This window comes from Odontesthes bonariensis, chromosome 5 (genome assembly GCF_027942865.1).
Source record: "Odontesthes bonariensis isolate fOdoBon6 chromosome 5, fOdoBon6.hap1, whole genome shotgun sequence".
NCBI lineage: Eukaryota > Metazoa > Chordata > Actinopteri > Atheriniformes > Atherinopsidae > Odontesthes > Odontesthes bonariensis.
The window spans coordinates 15,725,862-15,751,286 of record NC_134510.1 but is presented as its reverse complement, the minus strand read 5'-3'; the positions used below and the strand labels follow the sequence as shown (position 1 = coordinate 15,751,286).

General features: G+C 39.5%; 1 protein-coding gene and 1 long non-coding RNA gene across 2 annotated transcripts in view; one reads left to right on the top strand and one right to left on the bottom strand.

The window, feature by feature from the left end:
* Positions 1-20,669, bottom strand: part of cmtm8b (CKLF-like MARVEL transmembrane domain containing 8b) — a 49,278-nt gene extending 28,609 nt beyond the window's left edge. Inside the window, exon 1 of the mRNA XM_075465035.1 lies at positions 20,593-20,669. Coding sequence (XP_075321150.1) covers positions 20,593-20,601 — 9 coding nt within the window. The 5' untranslated portion in view covers positions 20,602-20,669. The remainder of the gene's footprint in view (positions 1-20,592) is intronic.
* A 293-nt stretch (positions 20,670-20,962) lies between these two features.
* The window catches only part of LOC142380692 (uncharacterized), a 30,410-nt gene continuing 25,947 nt past the window's right edge, over positions 20,963-25,425 (top strand). Inside the window, exons 1-2 of the long non-coding RNA XR_012769862.1 lie at positions 20,963-21,033; positions 21,393-21,531. This is a non-coding gene — a long non-coding RNA (uncharacterized LOC142380692). The remainder of the gene's footprint in view (positions 21,034-21,392; positions 21,532-25,425) is intronic.

Genomic DNA, 25,425 nt, shown 5'->3' with positions numbered 1-25,425 from the left:
GTGGCCTATTTTCTGGCCACTTCTCTGTAATATCCAGCTCTGTGCAGTGTACATCTTATAGTGATCCTATGGATAGGTGCGCAGCTCTCTTCTACAGAGCTTCCCAGCTCCTTCTAAGTGTTACTTTTGGTCTCTTTGTTGCCTCTCTGATTAATGCCCTTCTTGCCAGATCTCATGGGAGGTACAGAGATTTAGAGATATCATGGACAGCCTTCTCTTGGCAGGTTTGTTGTGGTGCCATAATATTTCTATTTTGTGATGATGGATTTAGTGGTGCTCAATGGAAATATGAAAGTTTCGGCTATGTTTTTAACAGCTCAACCATACAGTGGTGTTACAGACTTTCGGAACTTTCAGAACAGACGTATATATATATATACAGAGATCATGTGACAGTTAGATTGCACACAGATGGACCCTTTTTTTGTTTGTTTTCAGTTCACCAATTTGGATTATTTTCTGTAACCCTTTGTGCTTGGCTTTCTCCATCCTCCAGATCCAAATTCCTGTACCAGTCTAACCAGTTAACCAGTTCCTCCATTTCCTCTTTTGTTCCTGCTCTGTAGAATGTTCGCCTTATTTAAAACAAGCTCACCCACTTTAAGCAACAGTAAAAGGCTTATCAGATGTCGCTCTCGGGCCTTAGTAGTACATACATATACTTATACAATTTCTTGCTTCATCAATGCCCCATGATGTCATAGAGGGTTAAACTAAAATGCAGTTTCGAAAAACACGATCAGCAGCTCCATTCACAAAGATTAAAATGATCCAATTCAGATTTACAAATAATATGTTGCTTTCAACCAGCAGACAACCCAACAAGTAAAGTATTTCATGTTAACTTCTCGCTTTTGTGTTTTTTTTCTGAATGTCCAGCGGATCTGTTTTTCAGTGGAAGCCCTCCTATCCATCCAACTCAGAATCATGATGATAGAACAGACAGTTGGGGGTTTCTTGATTAGATACGAGCAGAACTCCAAGAGGTTTGCTGAAGGAACTCTGGTGCCATTTTCTTGTCAGTATTGCTGTCTTGTAAAAATCTTCAATTCATCCTGAGACTGGGAAACTTCTGCAAGGTTTTCTTGTATTGTTCTAAATTTTCTTCATCCATCTTTACCTCTGACCCTGAGAGGATCCACGGTAAATAATTTTATTTCTCCATGTTTTATTATTGCCAGCCGACAGTGCTTTCCTGCTGTCGTGAGCAATAAAAGCGGAAACTAGTTTTTTAGCTGCATACCTTGAAATACATTTGAATAATTCCTCCTTCAGGGACACTTCGGCCTCTGAGGATGTAGTTTGCTGATACAACAAGACACATTTTTGCTGCTCTAATTTCTAAACCAAATCAGTCAAACCAGTCTTTGCTTTTCTGTGCTTTCTCCCTTTGCTGTATGCTGCTAATGTCATTGTTAATGTCCTCTGGGCCAATTATGCATTGGCTATTGTCTGATTGGACTACATATTGTTTCAGCAAGCAGTACCCCTGTGTTACTACACATTATCCCATACACATACGCTTATGGGATAATGCGTATGTGTATAATTTAGTATCAGGTGTGATTAGAATCTGTGGAGGGTGGGGAGAATATGAGATTAAAAGATACAACAGAAAGAAAGAAAGACCTGACTCCTGCCTTTCTTTCACTCATTTCACTCATTTAGTCAGCAAACAGGAGAGGCCATTGAAAGTGTCTCTATCTCTCTAGTCTTCATCAGGCTGTCACTGTTTAGAGTTGTATTTGTTCTTGAATACTATGCCTTTTTCAGTTGAGTTTCAGCTTCATCTCAGGAATCTCTGTGACTTTAAATGTCAAAAGGGTCATGGACATTTTATTACTCAGCCAGCTGAAAACACAGTCTGATGGCTCTAAAAAAAATGTTCCCCTCTGGACACAGGACTGGAAGACAGCCAGAAAATCAAGTCCTATTTTTCTGTTTATTTTTCTCAGTCGTTTTAGTTGACACCATCAGAGCAATCTAAGGGAATTTAGCAGGACAGTATTGGCCTCAGCAGAAACTGGATTGGCAACTCAGACAAAATGTATGTCTATTACACAGTGAGATACGAGTGTGTCATGGAAAAATACTGTTGGTCATTATTCCCATCTGTTACAGCTTCTAATGGGTTCCATAGTGTTGACTTAACATCTGTGGAAATAGTTGTGATTAAGCTGGCACCAAATTTGAGGCCACAACTCATTTCATTGGCACAGTTTACTGAACTTTGCAGAATTCAGTATAGATGATGCACACTGCATCATATTATTATTAATATAATTGTTGTCTTGAGTGTACATGATATATTTTTACTCTTCATCTGCATGATAATCTGTCATCCCCTGCTTTAAATGATATCATGAGTAATTCTTATCTGTCTAGGTTTCTCTTGGCTTTTCGGTAACCATGCAGCATCTGGTCTGCTCAGCATTCACAACATAGCCGTCAGAAAGGTGTGTTTGTGTGCTTCTCTTGGTTTGGACATAAATGTGTTTACATAGTTATATTGTTGAAAGACACCTGGCTTTTGGGCACAAAATAACCTGCAAGCTGTAATAATATTAATCAATAACTTTAGACAAGGGCTTGGTTAGACTGTTACCAGGTAGGATGGAGAACACATTGTACACATATGCGTGTAAGGATAGACACTGAGATAGCAACTTCACGGCCCCTCTGCAAACCAGACATGACAAACATGAAATATACATTTTCAGCAGTTGCTGAAGCTTTTCAAAACAGGAACATTTAGAGACTATCTGCTGAGGATGTGCTGCTGCATGTTTTTCTCAATGCATCATTAGAAGTTTGGCTATATACAGGTCAGGTGATTGCATTTAATGTTTGAGTTCTCCTTATTGATTCATACTTGCTATCATTACACTGAAGCAAAAAAGGGGAAAAAAAGATGAAAGTCTGCCAACTTTCTTTAGTCGAATAGAAAAATATATGAAGAGATGTGAAAAAGAGAGTGAATACTTTTTTTTCAGAATAAGGACATAATACATTTTCATCATAATACATAATACATGGTCATTATCAGATCTTAAGATTAAGTAAATACAACCTCAGATGAGTGACAACACATGACATTAGATGGTGTTATTATCTACTGAGCAAAAACTAACTCCAAATGAAAAAGCAGAGTTTGAAAGTAAACCACATGACTGTACAGTGTGTAGAACCGTCTTTAAAAGCAACAATTTGAAGTAATTTACCAATATTTCACAACTTAGTGGAGATATGTTTGCCCTCTCCAGTTGCTTCAATAAACTGAGGCTTGTGGGCATTCTTTAATGAACACTTCTCCTAAGGTCCCGCCACAGTATTTCCATCAGGTTTGGGTCTCGAGTGCTTAGGATCATTGACCTCTTGTACCAATTTCAACCAAGCTTCAGCTTGTCAGACAGATGGCCTCACATTTGACTCTAGAACAATCATCACCCCTCAAACACTGTGCTTGGTATGAGGTGTTGTGTTGATAAATGTTTGATCTTTGGTTTTAAGGGCATAGTATCTGAGCTTCTCTAAATGCTTTATTGTCAGATGTGTTCATGTTTTCTTCACAATCTATCGATAGCTATCGATACAATTGCACAAAAAAAAGAGGCAAACAAAATCCATCTTGTAGGGAAGTAAACAGTTCAGCTATTTGAGCTAAATGCAAGGATTTGATGGTCTACCACTTAGTTTTTGTGTCTAACTACCCTCATGCAGTCTCTCTGTCTGTGTAATAAATGCCATCACCTAAGTCTACAGATCTCCGCAGGGACAGAAAGCAAGAGCAGCTGGCATCTAGCAGACAGCACAGTAAAGCCCCATACACACACGTCGCTGCTATTTACTCGCTACTCGCCACTCGCTTGGGTGCTTTTGCTGACTTGGTGTGTAGAAGTTGGGTGGCCACTGTTTGGAGAACACTGGGGGAACGTCACCTGTCAATAATCTGTATTCTGCATTTTAATTGGCTACTCGCTTTTACTCGCTTTACTCGCGTTGCTCGAAGTTGAAATATGTTCATCTCGGAATCCGCCCACATCGCATCGCTTGTACTCGCTTGTACTCTCCTCGCCTACTCGCCTCGCGTGAACACATAGACATTCTATTGACTTCACTCGCTGAGCGAATAAATAGCAGCGACGTGTGTGTATGGGGCTTAAAGGCAGACAGAGAGCAGCACCTGAAACCTTCCACATCAAGCACTGCTACGGGAGGTGAAAAGAGGAAGACTATTAGAAAAGGCTACAAAGAAATGCTTAGATAAAGAGGTCAAGTATGAGTCAGCATAGGGATAGCTTTACCACAATAACTAAAACTCTGGGAATCACAGGGCCTAAGAGCTGACTCCGTGGTTTCTGTTTTCCTGCCAGATAGAAAATGCTCTGGTATGATTTATAGGAAATGTGCTGTTTTCATTACCATGCAGCAAGTTATGCTATATAACTACAGTGTGTGTTTATCGGTGACCAAATTTGCCACAGTTTTCAGAGTTAGCCCAAGGCTAACTTGCTGCTTTTTCAGCTGACTGGGATGGTGCGTGTGCACACGTTGTAGAGGTGTGGTTTGGAGGGAACTGCAAGGGGAGGGATAGGGAGTTGTTTAGCTGTGTGGTTTCAGAATCTACCTTTGTCTTGCTTTGGAAATACATTACCCAATACAGCTAGAATGAAACGTGACACTGAATTAAGGCCAAGCATCCCCACTTTCATCTTGTCTGTCCATTGGACATTGTTCCAGAAGTGTTAAAGGTGGGGTATGAGATCTTGGAAAAACGGTTCCTGCAAGCTATATTTTTGAAAATACACAACCTTGCCTCTCCCTTCAGCCCACCCCTCGAAACCACGCCTTCAAAACACATGAACGAGTCACGAGTCTGTGAACGCGCAGGGGGGGGGGGGCTGGCGGTTGATTGGCATGTCAGAATCCAATAGAAGTAACTCTCATCATTACTTCTATTGGTCGGACATTTCCTCTTGCTACACCCTCTACAATGGACTAAAATATAAAAAAAAATTTCCAAACATTCTAGTGGGTGCAATGGGGTCGTGAGGAGGTTTTCAGACAATATGATAAAAAATGCTCCAGAAAACATCTCATACCCCACCTTTAAGGGTTTCTTCAGGTGCTAATTTGCAAACTAAGCTGTTCTTTGGTAATGATAAAGGCAGTAATATGTCAGGTGGTGTTGTTCATCTGAGATTATACAGTATTTACATAATTTTAAAATCTGTGAACTAAAAACCAGGTGTTCTTGAAGTACAATGTGAGACGTACAACCTATAAATCAACTGAGACTGTACTTTCCTTTTCACGTGCCTGTACGTGTATGTGTAACCATGATCACATGAAAGAACTCCATCTGAAACCCGTATCCACGGGACACTGCGCACTTTGCTGGTGCTGCTGAAACTGTAAGTTAGAGCTTGAAACTTTCAAGACCCACACCTGACAGATGCCAGAATGAATCTTACTGTAGCAGTTAGTTTGAATTTGACAGCAGGTTTTCACTGACACTGCACTTTCTACCTGAGTCTGACACATGCCAAATGACACGAACTGTTCGTTTCAGTCGCTCCACTTTACTCATGGAGTGTTTGTGTGTGTGTTTGTTTGATTGACAGTATGCACATGATTAAAACCTAAATAATTTTGTAGAGAATGTGATTTATTTTAAATGGTGAGAATTTATCATAGCATTTTGTCATAAGACACGTTCTGTGCGTTTTACGTAGATTTAAATGTATGATTTACATCTAATAAATTCACGATGAGTTACTTAAATTTATTTCACAATAAATCTCATCAGTCATAAATATTCCATCTTTTTATCATAACACAAAGACATGCCTTTTGCCCTCAGCAACGCACTGTCAAACACCTGTGTGTTTTTGTGTCAATGTATGTGTGTGTGTTTGGAGGCAATACGGAGGTCATGTCTGGCCCCACGGCAGTTCATTAAAATGCATGTGTTTTGGGGCATGTATGTGAGTGTGTCTGCATATGTGTTCCTACTATGTTCACATAACTGTTTACATAATTGATGAATATGATAATGACACAAGCTGGCACTGTACTCGTCTGCATTTGTGTGCACGCTCAGATGCAGGTCTGTGTGTGCTTGTGTATGGGTGTTTATGTGGGATGTTCAGTGCTAAGGCAGATGAACCCCCAATAGCATCACGCGCCCATCATCTTGGCTCTGACATTTTGACCATTGACAGCACTTTGTTCACTTGGCAGGGAGGCAAGGAGACAGACAGACAGACAGACAGGTAGACAGACATGCTGACAGCATATGGTGCAAGACAGGAGACCTGTGGACCCATGTGGTAGTTATAAAAACACTTTTTCCCCCTTCTCACTCTTTCTCTTCCCCCTTGGCATATGTTGTGTGTGGTTGGCTGTGCGCCACATGCCGATCCGATGCCCTCGGCACTGCTGTGGCTCCGTGCCACCTGTGCCACTCACTCCCACAGAAGCCCCCAGTTCCCCATACACACATCCAAACACTAGTTTCCAGTTTGCACCTGTGTCTGCTGTGGGAGAGACTCTCAGACAGGATACTATAGGCATATTGTCCTCGTAATGAGTTCAATGACCCATCTAATGGATTTTTTGACACAAACTTACCTTTTAAGATCCCAGATGAGACAGTTATTTTTTTTCTTTTCTTTTCATTCTTAAAAAAATCAAGTATGGCAAGAATTTGAATATTAGCGATTTAAACAAATGTGTGAAATCATATATGGGAATGGTATGCAGAAGATTTCATAAGTGTTTATACATTAGTGAAGTGTTTGCAGAAGAAGTAAAGGAAAATATCAAAAGGAAATATTAATCCAAAGTGTTTACAAAGCAATAAGAAACAAAGCAGTATTATTCTTTGTCCACTCTGATACTAGCACTGAGACAACTGGAGCAGAAGAAAGAAGTTTAGCTGATGTCATACTTGGAATTACCATGCACCTAGAGCTGATCAGAAGTGTGTCAGTTCACATTTGGCATCAGAATGCATCTGTGTCTCAAACAGCCACTTGTGACTGGTTCTCATTTACCCACACTATATGTAAATATATGTGTACAGCTGTACTGTCTACAAAAGACCAAAGGCCAGAGTCCTGCATTAGGGTTTTTTTTCTCATTAGTGCTGGAAAGAAAAAGTATATGTTCAAGTGGCCAGAAATCCATTATGTTCCATTTTCATGTTCCAGAAGTGAAAGGGATCTGGAGCGCTCAGAAATACAGTGTCAAGTGATCCAAGACATGGCTGAAGAAAACTGAAACATGAGCACTTCTGACTTAAAATTCACAAATATAAGGGTCAAGAGTCCCTGAGAGTAAGTCTTGATGGAACAGATGAAAGACCCGTTGCTTCCTGTCCTCACTAATGGACACGGGGCAGCACTTCAAATCAGGCCTATGCAGAGTGAAGGGTGGGGTTATGGGCTGGTGGCAAAAAGGATGAGCAAATATAATCCTTTCAGTTTGAAGATGAACTGAAAATCATCGACCAAATCAGATTCTCTCTTAAAATAAATGGTAGAGGAAGAAGTGTGCAGCTTTTTAGAAGACCATAATATATGCAAGGCAAAGCTCCTTCACATGTATTCAAGAACTCCACCTCTTCGCTTTTCAGTGAAGGAATAGAGGACAACAGAATAATGACCTGACCCACTCCCTCTCTTGCCCTAAACAAGCCAAATAACTTGTGGGCCGTATTTAAACTTGTGATCAACAATGAGTGAAGACGCTACAGTGTTTTGAGACGTAGGAGAGAGATGTTGGTGTTTCAGAAAGCTCCCAATGAACAGAGCCATGCTTGGAATGCATCCACGAAAGGTTTTGAAAAGAAAAGCGTATTGATTATATTGATCACTAAACATTTTGGAAAAGCCAAAATTTTAGTTCATATTTGCTTTACTTATTCAATAACTTGGAAAATAGAGATAAAAAAAATCCTTTGCATTAAAAAAGTGCGTCTAATGTGCAGTAGTTCCTTGATAATTCATAAACACTAACAGCAGTTAATTTTTTGAGCTACTTTTAGAAGGTTATACATATCAAACGGCTGCAGTTCCAAAATTCTCCCTTGGATGTGAGTTGTGGACTGAATTGCAATGCAAGCTCTCAACAAGCCGGGAGTTTCCACTCAAACGATGTAGAATGTTGCATAAAAAATATGTGTATTCTTTTAAGTCCTATTCTTGCAGAATAAACATGGAGCTTGGGAGTACAGTTTGTTTTGGAGCAAGGTCAGCACAAGAGAGATTTAAACAGATTTGAGCGTGTATGTGTGTCAGAGTGAAAAAAAACGTATAAAGAGATAGAAAGAGATAAAGCAACAAGGCTGCAGGTTGCGTGCAAACTGGGCAGGTAAACAGAAAAAAGGAAGAAAAAGACTGTTATCTACAGGCGCTGCACAGACCAACTGCAGGCTACACTTTAGTTCAATCATTGTGTCGCTGAACAAACTGTAAGTCCACACACAGTCATGCAGTGGTCATGTTTTCGATGTTCAGTGGAAACATGATTCATCTGGTCTGCCTTAAGCGTCCTCACGTGTACATTCATCAAAAAAGGCAGACTAACTATGATTATTAACATCTTTGCCACATCTTTATTATGAGGGAGGAATTGTATTAGCTGTCATTTTGCCATCATCTGTCTCTGCCTTGCTGTAAATGGCAAATGATCCACATAAATCCAAGCTAATCCCCAAATTCTCATGTTATCTGCCACAGCTGACCCACAGACACACACATATCCCTGGCTAGGTTAGCTAGCTAGACAGGAGATAATGCACCTGACCCCTGTCTGCTGTTTCCCAGGTTGTCAGATGCCAAGAGTAAATGCTACCTTTTTACATGTGCTTGACCACACACACACAAACAAGTTTTTTCACTCTCTGATTTAGTTTGAATCTAACAAAGCAGGCTGGGCTAACACGACCACACCTGACGCACGCACACACTCAGGTGTCCTTGCTAAAGTCTCAGTTGGCTGAGGGAATCTTTGGAGACTTAATTGGTTCAGCTGTTAGGTGGGGAGACTGAATGCGAGATGGATGTGAGCCAGACCAAATGAGGGCCAAGAGAAAAATGATGTTAGTGAGAGAAAGACAACTTTTAAAATGGCCATCATTTTTATGTCCAAACCCTTACATTACATTGGCACTGTTGCTAACTTTACTAATTTACTGCAATGCTGATGGATGTGATATAGTGAAAACAAAATTTTACTGGAAAATGTAGTGTACATTTCCCTTGACTAAAGATTTACTCTGACTCATGATTCAAATGACTATTTGCTTGTCATTAAATGGAGGAAAATTTTAACGCTCAAATGGGGTAAATTCCGTTTATTTCTTCAGCTATACACACAATTGGTTTCCAAAAAAACATGAAAGTTAACAGAAAATTAATGTATGCCTTGTTTCACAAATTAACTTGTGGACTGGGACATGTTCTGTTCTCCCTATAAATGTATACATTTGGGCAAAATCAAGCTTGTCTCATAGAAAAGGAAGGCCTGGATGATTTGTCATTGTTTTATGTTAAATCCAGGCAAGACAAAGGTAAATAGTTTGAGAGTAATTTTTTATCAGGATCTGTCTTTTAGTTCTTATATCAAACAGGTCTCTACACCAGCTTTCTTTCATTCACGTAAACAAACCAAAACATGGAACATCCTGCCCCAAAATGATGCTGAAAAACAGTTCCATGCATTCCACACAGATAGGCTGAACTGAAACGTTGCTGCCAGAGTTGCAACTGACATCCCCAATTTCCTGTTTCAGCCTGTCTACACTGACTCCCTGTAAAATTTCCAATAGGTTTTAAAATCCTTCTGATGAAAGCCTTCAAAGCAAAGGTCCAGATTATCTGAAAGGTCTAATTGTTCCCTGATTCCCCACATAAGAAGAGATTTTTTTCCCCAGAATGTGGTATCAATCACTTCTAAAACAAGAAGAGGAGACAGAGCTTTTAGTTTTCAGGCCCCTCTCCTGTCAAACCAGCTCCCTGTATGGAATGATGACATTTTCAAAATTCAAGTAATTTTCGGGCAAAGCTTAAGACTGAGGTCATGTATTAAAACGGATTGATCTGTTTGTGCATTACCTGTTTTAGTATGTTCTTTTTTAATATTTTCAACCCTTTTGTTTTATTGTTGTTAGTTTATTTTGATGTTATTAGAAAGTTGATTTTTATTTGTTTTAGTTTTTATATAATGTTTGTACATTTAAACCTTTGTTTGATGTAAATTCCATGTAAAGCACATGGGGTTGCACTTGTGTTTGTGTTTGCTATAAAAAAAAAAAAGTTGAGTTTAGTTCAACTAAACTTCCTGTCTTATACCTACATAATATACAGCAGATAAACAACTTTTATTTGCCAGACATCCAAAATTCATCTCAGTCTCGGTGTCTGAACAGTCCTCACGAGCTAGAATTCCATGGACCCACTCTTTGTTTGTTCACTTCCCTGTAATTACATTGTTTAAAAAGGACTCCATTTTTTTCAATTGATATTTAATTTCCCAGCTCCTGGTTCATATTTCTCCTGCCCTCAGGCTGGGTAGCTTTTCTTTTTACAATTCAAGCAATAGTTGGTCAAATTGGTGTGTTTAACAGTGGTGTGTGTGTGTGTGTGTGTGTGTGTGTGTGTACATGCACTATGATTAACATTTTTTTTACTGTAGTATTGTGTGTTTGATTTTACAATGAGACCAAATGTACAATAGCTGAGGCCAAAAAATGAAGCTGCTGATTAAAATTCAGCCATTATCAATTTTTTAAGCACTGCCTTTTCCTACAAATCAAAAATGTATGCAACAAATGAATGTAGCAGGGTTTCTCCTCTCGTCTCGCTACACTGTCTGCCATTTAGTTTTTCTCTATTTTTCCTATGCTGTTTTTCTCTGTGCATCTTTAAAGTACAGTGAAAGAAAAAATCCTCCTACGAACACATGGATTTACGTGCACACAAACAAGTGTGTACATGAACTGAGCTGCGTCACAAATTATAGGTACGGTAAGGCTCCTGTGAGCCGCCATCCGATTGAATCCCCCGATCTTTGCAGCTGTGATTTATCAGCCAATTACACAGGTGGACAGGAAAAGGATTACACTCATAAATAAAAATAACGGAAAGTCTATTGTAACCAATCGATACAAAAAAAACACAACAAACTGTATGATGAAAAGAAACTGCGGATGACATAAATATGTAACATAAGCAGGGAAAGAGGAAACAGACAGAACAGTGCTGCCAAAAGCCCCGCATGAACAACAATATGATCCATATATCTAAGCACTGGAAGAAATAAAATTCACTTTTTATGCTCATAATATGAATTAATGAAGATGAGAGCACTTTCTCAATGAAAATTGGAGCAATGCAGCTGTGAAGTAACAAACAAATCTTCAAAAAGAAAAAGGTAAAAAAAAAAAACAGACAGAAATCATATGAAATAAGTATGTGTAGAAACTATGTGTGTGACTGAGCAGGTTGATATGAATGGCAATGAAATAGTCATTTAATGTTTGAAGCTCTTGAAATGTATTTTCTGCTGGATATGTCAGTTTAGCTTGTGATGTCAGATGCATAGAAAATAATGTGATTCGACTTTTTACAAATCAGGAGAAGCATTGCTGATTTGCTGGATTAATAACATGGCTCGGTTCACTTTAGTGTCCCAGTAAACTATGACAAACAATCAGCATTTACAACAGCAAAGACTTTCCTCAAGTGAAATACAGATATCGTCACTATTGTGGTGCATTTGCACTTTCAAAACAAACAATTTCCCTATTTGTCAGTGTTGTTATGATAGTTGCTGTTATGTGACAGACTGTTAAACTGTCAGACATCCCTCTCTAACAGTGAACTGTCATTACCATTTACTCTCTCCCTGCATAAAAGCACAACCCACAGTTAAAGAATGTAATTCTTCATTTGTTTCATAGTGACATTTTTATGTTTTGACACGTTAGTTTGGATCCGACATCCAACATGGCGTCGAGGCAGAAGCGCTCCAAAGTTTGGTTACTTTTCACCAAAAAGGACAATACTAGGGCCAGTTGCAACACGTGCAGAGCTTTGATCACATCAAAGGGGGGAAATACCTCCAACATGCTGAAACATTTGACCACACAGCATGTAATTACTTTGAACGAATGTAAAGTCTTTGACACACTGCTAAGCGATGGCGGCGTCTCTCGGGGGAGCTTGTGGCACAGCGTCTTCCGTCTCAAAAGTCCCAGGTAACGCAGGGCTCTCAAGTCTCACGCATTGAGCGTGACAGTCACGCTGTTTGGTCTTTTGTCACGCACTCCCGCCACACATAGTATTTCTTACGCTGGAAAAAAATGACTATATAAATTTCTCGTCCCGCTATCGCTATGGTAACGGCAGGAAACAAGCACATCTCCCAAGATTCTGAGCAGAGCAGTTATTAATCACAACAACCCTAATGATAATACTATTAATGAATTGATTCCTGCGACCCGTAAATGTTGGTGCATACTTGGAAATTAAAGTGTTACTGCAACCAAAGCCATTTGTACTATATTTGTACTATATAACTGGATGAGAATCGTTAAGCAACCGAATTGATAAGCGATATCGATAATGGAACCAGAATTGCTGAATTATTAACAATTCCCCTCCCTACACAAAACCACAATCCACATTTTATGTGAGGAATTAAATGATTCATAAGCAATCTCATGGGACAAACTTTCAGTCCACATTGTTTTTTTACTTTTGGTTAACTTGCAGGTGATGTAATCAGATGATATTCTAACCAAAAAGGAAGAACAGGATCTTCATTATTTGCACAGAATATTACAATAAAGTGCTGTTGTTTGCTAGCCTGGGTGCCAGCCGAACTTTGCCCCGCCCATAAAAGTTTTGGTCGGGAAGTTCGGTCTGGCTCTGCTCAGTTGGGAAATCTCTATGCCCGACATGGAATCAGTCGACCCAATCTGATTGCCAGGGCGGGCTTTATACGATGATGGGCAGATGATCAACAGGGACATTATCGACTACGTCACTAAAGAGCGCTTGGTTTGAATTCTGATTGGTTGTAGGTCTATCCAATTGAGCGAAGAGGCATTTTTTCTCCTGGTTCGGTTGAAACACGCCCCATACCCAAAACTCTATTGAGCGGTATCAGACTCAAATTCTGACTAGAATCGTGAGTATGACGTAGTCAGGCTAGTTGTTTGCATCCCTACCAACAAGGTGGATATACCTGTGTAACACTGTTAGCGTGGTATGATATCATTTATATACAGTAGTTTGCTTTCAAGGCAAATTTGATAATAATGTTCCACTAGAGTTTTGTCTAATGTTTTATTTTCCCACCAGAAAATCTAACTTCTCATTAGGGTTTTGAGTTTTTCAGTGTAAGAAGTTGGAAAAGTTAACTTTCTTTTTGTAATATAATTCAATACTACACTGGAACCAACCACTGCAAAAATAAACTCCAACGAACATCTTTTAAACTTTGCCCATGTAAGCAGTAGTTCTTTACATTAGTTTCCAAAAACAAGACAGAGAAAATGCTTCATCGAGGTTCATTGAGCCATGAAACATATCGTGATTTTGAACTGCTGCCTGGGGCAGGCTGTCCCAGTTCCAGAGGGATACCTAAAAGAAGGGCTCACTCTACCCTGTCAACCAGTATGTGGCAGCTGAGGAACCCCTGCCTGGAGGATCTGGAAGGAAGCAGCTGGATTCTCATGAGATAAACTAGATTGCAATGACCACAAAAAGTCTCTTGTCAGACTATCCGTTTGCCGAAACATAAAAGTTAGGACAAATCAGAGCTCCATGCTCGTAGCTTCGGATGGGTTGAAAACAGTTCTATTTTAGCTGTAAAATTAATTTTAGGAAGCTCACATCAAGTAGTCCAATAGTCATGAAGCTGTTAACCATGGACGAAAACTGCTAACATCTTGCTTTTTAAAGCAATGGAGAAGCATCTAAACAGCATTCAGTCCTCTGCATGACTCTGACACGAGTTTATGGTCCCCATGAGAATACAACACAAGCTAACTTTCAACCAAGGTTCTGTGGTTGGGGCTACAACAGTGGGCTCAGATCTGTAACATGATCAAACTGCAGAAATAATCTAATTGTGTAAAATGACAGAAAATATGTCAATATAAATGTAATATATATTAATATGACAATATAAACGTAAAAGTTTATCTATGATTTAGTTCTAGAAGTAAGCCATCCAACCCCCCATCTTACCCCTGTTTAGTGCACTAAGCCTCCTAATAGTACATAGTTGTTTTCTACATATCTTATCTTTAAAGCTTATTTGATAGCATAGTCATTTCAGAAAGACTGAAAAAATAAATACTACAGTCTTACAGTGTCGAAAGAGAGAGGCAGCGACTGCAGGAAAGAATACATTAAAGACCAAAAGCATGAAATGGAAGGAAAGCGTTAGGGCAGAACTTTATGTTGTTCCATTTTTCTAGAAAGTGAAAGCATGTGAAATAACTATGGTAGTAACACCGATTTAAACACAGAAATAGTGCTCAAACATCAAAATACAATTATCTGGTAAACTTCCACGGAAACAAACAAAACCAAAAGTTTGTGTCTAGAATAAATCAGGACAGGTATAACAGAACTCTTCCACCTCTTCCCAGTGTCTGCCTCTGATTCAGTTTTTGTGATTATTTTCTGTTTTTGCCAGTGTCAGCAAAGGCTTATGCATTACATCTAACCTTTACAATACAAGAGATATAAATTTCCAGTTGTGAGCAGAACACTTTTAATTAACTGGAATTAATTGTCTCAATATAAATGCCTACCAAAGTACCACACAAAAAATATGAGATCTTCAACACGTTTACATGCCACTAATTATCTATAAAACATATTTTTAAAATGCATGTATACACATTAATCTGACTTAAAAAAAAAAAAATAGAGCTTCTCCAAACCAGTCGAACATACACGGATAATGTGGTTGTACCTTGATTTACCTCTGGATGTAAATGCTCCAAAGGGGCTTAGACTATTGTCTTTATATAAAAAAGAAAAAACATTAAGCATAAATGGATGTCAATGCAGCCAAATTGTCCACAAAGGTGCTCTCATTCACGTGTTTTTCTATGGCTTTTGTCAGATGGCTAAATGTGTCAAAAACTGTGACAGAAAATCACCCCATTAAGAAATTATGTCAACTTGAGGTCACTGAAAGCATTTCCAGATTGTCACTCTGCTCTAATAACATCCTGATTTTAAAACCCCAGCATCATCTGGTAAAGATCTTCATGTCCTTAGCCACACTGCTTTCATTACTATTTTTGTTTGTGATGCAGTGTCACTTGAGAAGTCTGAGGAGAAAATCTCTGTATGGACTTGGGGAGAAAACTTTCGAAAACTGTATTGTCACTAAACTGATGTCATTTAAGAGAACAACAACAAGCAGCCCCCCTCAGCTGAGAGAGGAGTGGGGAGATGCAACATCACGGTAAACATGCCCCTGTATTAACTTTTTTTTTTAGATGTGCTGGGGCAAAATATCTGCATCCTGTTTTATTTACATCTCACATAGATTTTTTTTTGGGAGAAAAAGAGATCGTAAATAGGTAAAAATATATTTTAAACACATATTGTTAATGAAGCCTTCAATAGAGCCAATATATATATATAGTAGTATTGTAAATTAAGTGTATGAAAACACTGATTACTGTACCATTTCATCTACCCTCACTTTCACACATGTTTGTGTGAAATGTTTGGATGAAATTGGCCACACTGTAGCTGCACCTTTAAGTTGGCAGCTGTCGTAGTAACTGAGCCAAAATAACAACTGTGGGAAAGGAAGAGCCGGCAAAGCAGGACACGCCACTTTCAACACTGATGCTGTTGTGATGCTGTGATAATAAAAAAAAGACCAAAGACTGCATAATGAGTCATAATGGCAAAGTCTCCATACGAAAGGGGCTAAAGTTTCACACACCGACCCTCCCACCTCACAAACAACATACCAGTAGAGTCAAAGTATCAAACGAACACCTCAGCTCAGCCACACTTAACTAAAACACATGGCAAAGCACACGCACATGCAACATGTCTTTTTCCAGGATGGTAGTATCTCTCTTGTCTGAACGGCCAACCACTTCACTTTAAATAGCTGCACCACTCAGAGCGTACCAGCTGATACACAGCCAAGCTGACATTGAGCAGTTGTTCACCATCTGAATCTTGACTCCCGCGACCCTGAGATGGATTAAGTGGGTATAGAAAATTGATGGGTGGATGGATGAATCTTGACTCTGTGTTTCTAGGTCATCCTGTAAAATCCAAAAGAAAAAGTAGAAATACTTGTCATTTAGTAAGAAATAAGTAAGAACCCCCGCTTGCTAGTCTGAAATCTAGCACACTGTGGAGATACTTGCACTTGCATCAGATGTTTAACTTTATGTATCAGTTAGGCTTAATTATTGATCACGAGGGTTTATTATGAGGGAAAAGTACATTCACAATAATACATTACTATGAGGCAGATAAGCTTTTGTTCTCCTCTTATCCCAACTCTGTTGTACATCTGAATTATAATGATTTGTTGTTCATGAATATATTAAACGCTTTGTTTGAATTAATTTGTTGCTAATGCTACACTTGGTGGTGTATTTACTAGGTCACAGTATTTATCTGTATTAATGCTTTTCCCATTTCCTTAGCATTTCCTCAGCAACACCCACTACAAAGAGGAATTAACAGTATCTTTTTTTTTTCTTCATTCTTTCCAAATTATGTGAATAAATTAAATGGAGAGCCTTCTTTTAGAAAACACCCACTGAATTCCGCAGTTTTTGAAAAGAAATGCATTTCAGTTCTTATTATAGAATAACTTTATTGTCAAAGATATTTCTGGAGTCCGGTTTGTCTCTTTGTGGTGCTGCTGTGGGAAAGTGTTGAGGAAAAAGTACTATTGAGGGAACTTGTTTCATACTGTGATTTATAATATATTAAATGATGAAATATGTAGAGCATTTGTCAGGCATAAAAGTGATTTTAATCCTCACCACACAGAAATCCAATCACTCTAATCTTGTGTTTCAAGCTCTGAATGCTGAATTGAGAGCAAATTTGTTAGATTACAATAAACTGAATCTGTGGAACTCCTACAACATTAACCCAAGACAATGAACGGCTTCAGGAAACCTAATTGTTGTTGATGCATTTCAGCCACTACTTTTTTTTTTTCGGGGGGGTTGGGGCAGAGAATTATTGCTGCGATCAAATGTCGATCAGGCTCTCAGTACAAATGAAGCTTTTGCTTTAACAGGAGAAACAACACAAAAAGTGCAAATAACTGAAACCAGAGGTCCGTTTCACGTAGCAGGTTTAGTGAAAACTCTGAGTTGATTAACCCTGAAATGAGGGAAACCCTGAGTTTTCCATTTCACAAAGGGAGGTAACTCAACCCCGAGAAAGAGGGGTAACTCTAGCCTGTTTCACAAAAAGAGGTAACTTAACCTCTCGGTCAGTTACCGTAGTAACAGACTCTCTGAACCTAACCTGGTCGGGACCAGGTTTTATTCAAGAAACCTCGAGTTTCTTTCTGTCTCCGCCCTCTTTCAGCCACACACGCCATTTGATTTCCTCATTCATTCAGTCAGCAGAGCGAGTTCTTCTACTTCTATAAGTCCATTAGGCACAGTAGGAGGCGACTTTTTTCACGAACATGTCCTTTTGACAACGATCCCGTGGATAAAGGTGCAGCATTATTGCGCAGAGAAATAAATATTCGTCGGAGATGGTTATCAGACCGCGCATAGATTTTTGCATTCACAGACAATTATCTTTTTGAGCGGCACCATCAGAATGTGTTGGGACAAAAGAAAAAAAAAGACATAAAAGACAAATAAATATTTTTATGAATAGGCTTAAAAAAGACATATATAGGCCTATTATATTTTATAAAGGCACTCGTGTCTTGGGGGTGGATTCCCTCCGGGGATTCCCTCAGCCACTGCCCTCCCGTTAGAGGTGGTGGCCACCACCCGTTTTACGGGCATCTGCCTTCTTTCTGTTGGCTCAGTAGAAGTCTGTGTTAGTTTAAATAGGCTTAATTATTTAACAGAACATGATATAGATGATGACTCTAAATTGTCCTGGAATGACTGTGAGTGTGTATGGTTGTTTGTCTCGTTTGTCTCTATGTGGCCCTGTGATGGACTGGCGGCCTGTCCAGGGTGTACCCCGCCTCTTGCCCATTGACCGCTGGGATAGGCTCCAGCCCCCCCGCGACCCGACTGACGGATTCAGCGGTGTATAGATAATGGATGGATGGATGGTATAGATGAGAAGACATAGGTTATGTGTGTGAAAACAGCATTATGTTGGGAATAAAATAACTGCACAGTCAAATAGCCACTTAATATTTATTTTACAGTGTAAAACATGATCAAAATGAGGTACCTCCATGCCGAGGTCTCACCTGTTTGAACAATGTTTTTATATTTCATCTTAAACTGCTGCCAACTGCGCTTCTCCCCTGCGGGATTGCACCTAAATGAAATAAATGAATGGGCTACCATTCAAGCAGTTTCCCTGTAATATTATTGTGATTGCAAAGGACTACATTTAAACTTACACTTTTGCTGCTGCAGCGGTGTTGCACTTATTTATAAAAACGTATTGAAACTCGCCGTATGAGCGCATTAAGATTTCCAATTCGAGGTTGGTGAAAAACGTAGCCCCTCCTCTTCCCCGTTGCCAAGGTGACTCGTTGAATCGGGGCTCCATTGATGCTGGCTTTTTAAAGTTGTGGTGCACGCGCTAAACTCAAGGTGAACCTACTCAGAGTTGATTAACCTCACTCAAATCAGCGTTTCTGGAACCGAAAACTCAGGGTTTTCTATCTCAGAGTAGATCAACTCAGAGATCAGGAATAGACTCAGAGTTGGTTGAACCTGCTACGTGAAACGGACCCCTGAACTTAGCTACTCCCGTTTTGTTTTCTTCATCATAATAGCACATATTGACCATTTGACCATCCTATTTGAGCTCGATCTCCATGTGTAGGAAAACATTATACAGTTTATAGATTTATTAGCTTTTGAGTATAGGCTGCAAAGTGCACTGCAAAGAGTCAAGTACAAACATAGACCTTTGTTAAAGGTAGAAGAATTGATATATTAGGCCCTGAAATAAGATTTAGGTACAAAAGTAAAGAGTAACCCAAAGGGCACTTCCACCAGCTCTTTCAATGCAAAGCTAACTGATCCTCACATCATGATATGATTTTACAAATGTCAAAGCTTTCTGACTTGAGATATAATTAAGTACAACATACAGTAATGAAAATAATAAGCACTTGCAAAATGCATAAGTCTGCCAATAACTTATTGAATGAACTTATTAAATAAGAACATGGATGAGGAATGACTTGCTTCTCTGAATCTGCTCTGTGCTTTACTGTCATCCATATCACCAATAACTCCTTCTTCTTGTTGCAGACTTTACATTGTAGTCTCCGTTTTGTCTGTTGAGTTATCGTACACCGTTGCCTCTTTCATCACCTGTTGTGTGCCAATGTATACCAAGAGACTGTCATTCCTAAATGTTACTGTCCCATTCATGAGGGCTGAAATCCATCTGGATATTGGAAAGGTGCATAATGATGGAAAACAAAAATATATAATCAATCATTTCCATCAAATACATTAAGAATAAAGTTTGAAAAAAATAAGCACAAAAGTACCCAATATAAATAGTTCCTAAAGATTCAAGATGCATGGAACCACACAACACACTAAATAAGATTCCCCATAGCCAGATTTCTTCCATGTTGCCTCTGATGGCAAAAGTTATGTTCAGCCCCAAACTAAAGCCTCCTTCTCTGAAAAGCTGCCAGGGTTTAACTGAAGGGACATTATTCTAATTTAACAAATCCGAGGAAACCTGTCGTGCAGTTTTACAGAGCAGTGAAGGTTACAAAACCAAGAACACGGTAGAACTTAACTAAATTTGACATGAGGAGTTTGTTACACAGCTGAAATTAAATAAAAGGAACAAAGGTCACCACAGAGTTTTAATACTGAGGGAGCGGATGACAAATTAAATGGCAGGTGTGCTAATCAGCGAACTGAATCCAGGTGCTCTCTGAGAGCAGAAAACAGGACTGAGTCAACCCAAGAAACAGCCTGAGGAAATGAAACAAGAAAACAGAACAGGAGCCTAAACAGAAAGCTTGATCAAGCCAAACACAGAGAACAAGGAAATTAGAACGACAAAGTAGGACTAAAACAGAACCAAAAACATAACAAAAGCCCACAGACCATGGCAGAAATCCAACTGGAATGTGCACACACACACATATTGTCACTGGCCAGTGAAGTGTGTTGGTGGAAGAAAAGCAGTGTGAAGCTGCTAAGGCTGAATCGATTGAAGTTCTGTCAGAACCCAGAGCGGCACCTCTGCTGCAGGTCTCACAGCTCCGGGTGAGGAGGCTGCATTTTGAGACTCGTCGCTGCTGTCTCTCAGAACGCGTCCTGTATAAGGACAGAGCTGATGGTTTGTATTTGACCTTGGTCTCAATGTCACTCACCAGCCTCATGTTTCTCCACAGCCAACAGCTTTCCTTTATTCTCGCCCCTCTCTTCCTCCTCCTGCTCCCCACCACACCACATCCACCACACCTCCCCACCCTCAGCTGGTGTGTTTGAGCTTCTCAGCAGGGGGCCTGCAGTTCCAGAGATATGTGGGGGCGGTGTGTTTGTGCGTGTGTTTGTGCACGTGCGCATTTATGTGTGTGCTTGTGCTCAGCCGGTTGTGTGCAGACTTTCGGCTTCTCTCTCGATGTGTTAATGTGATAATTGAGTATTCCAAGTTCTGCCTGCAACTGTGTCACCATGCAGCCCAACGCGAATGCACACTAACACACACACGTGCATTCATTCACACTGACGCAAACATCACACAGCTAGTTTGTCTCAGAATAGCTATCTCACTTCTTGACAACGTTCTTCAGCCTGAGTCGTGTTGAATAGTAAGTGTGAACTCATGCAGAGATTAATCAGTTCTTTATTTTTGCTTTGGGTAGGTTACATATGTTACATCATTTCGCATATGTTGCAGAGTAAAAGACTTCTTGAGGCACTAATGAAAACCCTACAGCCAGCAACAAGCAGGATAAGGATTACAGACAGATTATTTATGACATTTTGGTCATTTTACTTTGAATTTAACTCTACAAATATGTTAATAAAACTTTGAAAATGTCAATTTACTATGTAGTTTCTTTATACTGCTAAATGTAATTTTCAAATCTAAAGAGAAAAGAGGAGTTTTGAGACATGGTGTCCCCACAAATAGAACATAATATGCTTTTTCATCCTGTCACTGCAGGATGATGACGCATGTCTCCAGAGCAGTTTTGTAGGAGCCACCAGTGCGACCAGTGAGCAGCAGCCAGAGACCAGCCCCCCGTCCCCCTGTTCAGAGTCTGAGGAGCGGTGAACTGAAGACTTGATGCGCTCAGAAGCCAGTAGGTCGTAGCTTCACTCTGAAGCTCCAGGCGAACACATCACAGACGAACCAGAAAGGCACTCTGGCTTTCAATATTGATCACTTCTCACACATTCACCAGCACAAACAGATACACATCACATGTAAGAGAAATCAATGGACAGACAAATTTACTCTGGCTGTGAGCCAACTAATTCTGGTAGCATTTATTTTAGTTTGTGCGAGCTCTGGTGGATATTCATGACTGAGAAACAGAGGAGAGTGGTGAAGAATTGGAGCCAGAAAGTTTCCGTGAAGATTTTTAACAAACGATTGAGGTGGTGGTGGTGGTGGTGGTGGTGGTGGGGGGGGGGGGGGGGGGGGGGCTACAAAGGGAGGAGGAGAGGGGGCGTTGACGAGGCGTTGTCGCAGGGAGAAGAGAGGAGGGGATTAGGGTTGACGGTTCACTGTCAAACCAGCATCGATACAACGGCAGCATTTGCCTAATCCCTTGGTAATGGGAGCTTAGCAGTCTCCTCGGACACACAAACACTCCCACCGCCTCCTCCTCCGCTCTGCTCCTCTCTTCTCCTTCCCTGCCCTCTTCTCTTCTCATTTACATAACATTAGAAACATTAGGGCGACTCCAACAAGGCCCCATTATGTGCATGTTGGTTTTGGGTCCCATTGCGTCGGCCCCGCAGCTTTGGAGAGGCGAGGAGCAGAATGAGTCAGGACATCACAGAGGCTTGTCCACTGTTTTGTCTGCTGGAGATGGTTTGTGTCTTTCTAAAGGACTTATTGAAAGGAGAGAGAAAGAGAAAGGGAGAGGGAGAAAGTGATAAATGGTTTTCTGAGAGTCCAGAGCGAGCGATCTGATTGCAGATGTGTGTCCAAAGAGCATCCTGAACATCCTGAGAAGGCACAGGCTTCAGTTTGGATAAGGATTGTTTGTTTTCCCTGATAATTAATTAGAAAGAGGAACATAAAAAGCACCGTGGCAATAATGTGTCATGGTTGACTCTTGGCACCAGAATTGTTTGCCAGAGCTGCACTTCAAACATCAAGGTGACAGAACTGAAAAACAGAAGTAAGCTTCTCACCTCATAAGCATCTGTTTACTCAGTCTGCCACACAAGACAGCTTTAATACCATGAAACTATTCAGTTTTTTATCTAAGACAGCAGCTTTTTAACCATAATAATCTGGCTGCAAGATTGATATTGATAAACGTGATCATATGATGTGCAATAGGGCTGAAAAAGAGCTGCCTTTGAACTAAAAGAACGGAGAAAAACAAAGCTGAGAATTGATGCAAAAACAGAGAAAGAGCCATATAATTGGTATTTATCATTGGAGAAACAGAAATCCCATAACTGGAGTTCTAAGTAGGCATTTGATGTGTGTTACTTAACAACAACAACAAAAAAAAAGATTTCTAAATGACAAACAATTTAGCAATACATGTGCATGTAAATAATTCATTAATTCAATATTATGACTGAATAACTCAATGATGCTATTTTTTGTATTCTGTTGTATTTTGTAGCAGATGACTGAGGCCTTGTGTTGAATTTGCAGCCTTTTGCGGTGGAACTTTTCAGTATAGTTCATACGTCATGTTTCTCCTAATTTGTGTTAAAGGGAAATTTTATATATATATAACACACACCAGCATTTTCCAGCCATCTTTTACGCCCTTGTTCATCAACTGAACAATTTTTGATGGGCATGAATAAGATGTGGAGTTTTATCAATAGATATCAAGTGTCTTGCAGACAATCACGGTCGTAATTGCATGAGAAAATGCGGCACACATTTGCTGATCGTGTTTTGCCTGAAAACATCAAATATCTTACAATTAGGCTTGAACGGGAAATTTCTAAATGTTTGCAAATGAACGCTGAAATCGAAGATATTGTGTAAACAGACTTCAGTGTTTTCTGCTGATGGATTTTTTTTATTTTTAAATCATAGAATCTCCACTGTCTAGTAATTGCACCATAATAATCAATTGTGCTTGTGTTAGAACTGTGATTTAACAGAGACAGTGTTTTACTGACAGATATGATACCACTGACTTCACATCTACTGTATTTACAGAAGTGAAGCCAACTGTGCAATTAAACATCATACAAGGCGCGAGCTCACAGGCATGAACCAGCAGAAAGAAAAAAAAATACAGCAACAGTGCTCAGTGTTTTTCTAACTTTCCCCTTTTCCTCGCTTTCATTTAGTCCCATAAAACGGAGTTTTCAGTTGGCTTCAAAGCTCCGTGCCGAGCTCAGTTGGGGGCCTTCAAAGCCCCCTGTCTGTCGGCAGGTTTAGGCACAGAGAAAGCTTCTTGTTCTTTAAGGATTTGGCTCACAAATAACGCCCAGCCAGGGCCAAGGCAACTAGCTTGCACCCTGACAGGATAGTAGGCAGATTCTGCATTTTAGTGATGTGTTTTTTGGGCTATTCCTCCATCTGTCTTGCGTGAGTACCGGCTATGTTTGCTTACATTTTGCTCTTCCTTTTGATGTTTTCTGTGCTGTCCTCTTCTTAGAAATGATGCCCGCTTACGCTTATATCGTGTGAATGCTCTCTTGAAACAAAAGCAATTCCTCAAAAAGTAGTTTCTAACTCTTATCTCTGGTTGTCTTGTTGAATTATAATTTCAGATTAGCAATAAAAAGTTAACTTAAAATAAAAAGTGCAGTGAGCTGGCTGTTTGTGCATTTTGAATAACAACTGTTCTTGAGGTTGTCTTTAGATATACCCTTAATAAATATCAATTAGAATTTTTTTTGCCCTGTGGCTTTGTTTCTAGCATTGAGAAAATAGTTTGGCTTCAAAGGTTGTTACATATGCCGTTTCAGAATAAGTCTTAAAGTTATTATAATCGATCTGATGTATTTCATCCTAAGGAGTTGATATCAGGGTTTAAATATTACTTTTTAATGCATGTGAAGCACTCTGATGGTGGGTGTTATTAGATTTTATTCAAATAGATAACTGAAATGATATATTAAAATTTGATTACGCCTTGGATGGTAGTGCTCAGGAAATCATGTCTTACGTTTTCCTTTCATGTCTCAGGTCCCAACTCTTAAATGAAAACTTACATGAAAAGAAGACAACAGGTTTCACAGGTATATACAATAAAAAGGGAGGAGACACAAACCTCCTCCGGCCAATCAATGCATGATTCAAGTGTAACGGGATGTTTTTCTGACAAGTAAATCTTATTGTAACATTTAAACAAAAATGAAATCGGGAGAAATGTATCTAAGGACGAGTTAAGAGGAAAATGAATTGGAAACTAATGTTAGAATATCATACAGTCGCAATGATATCTATATATGCTCTGTTTTTAGGTAATTTTATGTAGTTTTGCAAGAACACTCCAAGAATGTGTTATATATTTGTTATTTCTTATATGACCAAGAGATCATTTTGTATATTTATTTGAAGATCACCAGTGATACTGGCAGATTATTTCTATATCTGGGTTGAGTTTTAGAGGTGTAGTGGTATTGTTGCTGTGTTAGGTGTCTAATATGTCTGTTAGAGTGCTGTATTGCAGAGGTTAGCATGCTCAGGCCGTGTATAATGGCACACAATCATTTAGAGCAGAACAAACTTTAACACTGATGTCTCTCTTTTTTTTTCTTTTTTTTTTGTCATGGGAGAAGATTCGTGCTATATTATCACTATGTTTCTAAGCAATAGGCAGAGTTATATAATGGACTAGCAGGAGCCGTGCCGCTGTGAAGAGTTTGTTCTGTCAGACTGCAGTGAAGAATGTTAGCAAAGGAGATGGGATTTTTAGGGATTGTCAGCCTAAACTGAAAGGCTCTACTGTTGTGCCTGTTATGTTTGTTAAAAAGCCATAAACATGCCTGCTGGTATAAAGAACTACTGCTAATGCTACATCATTTTTAAGACATAG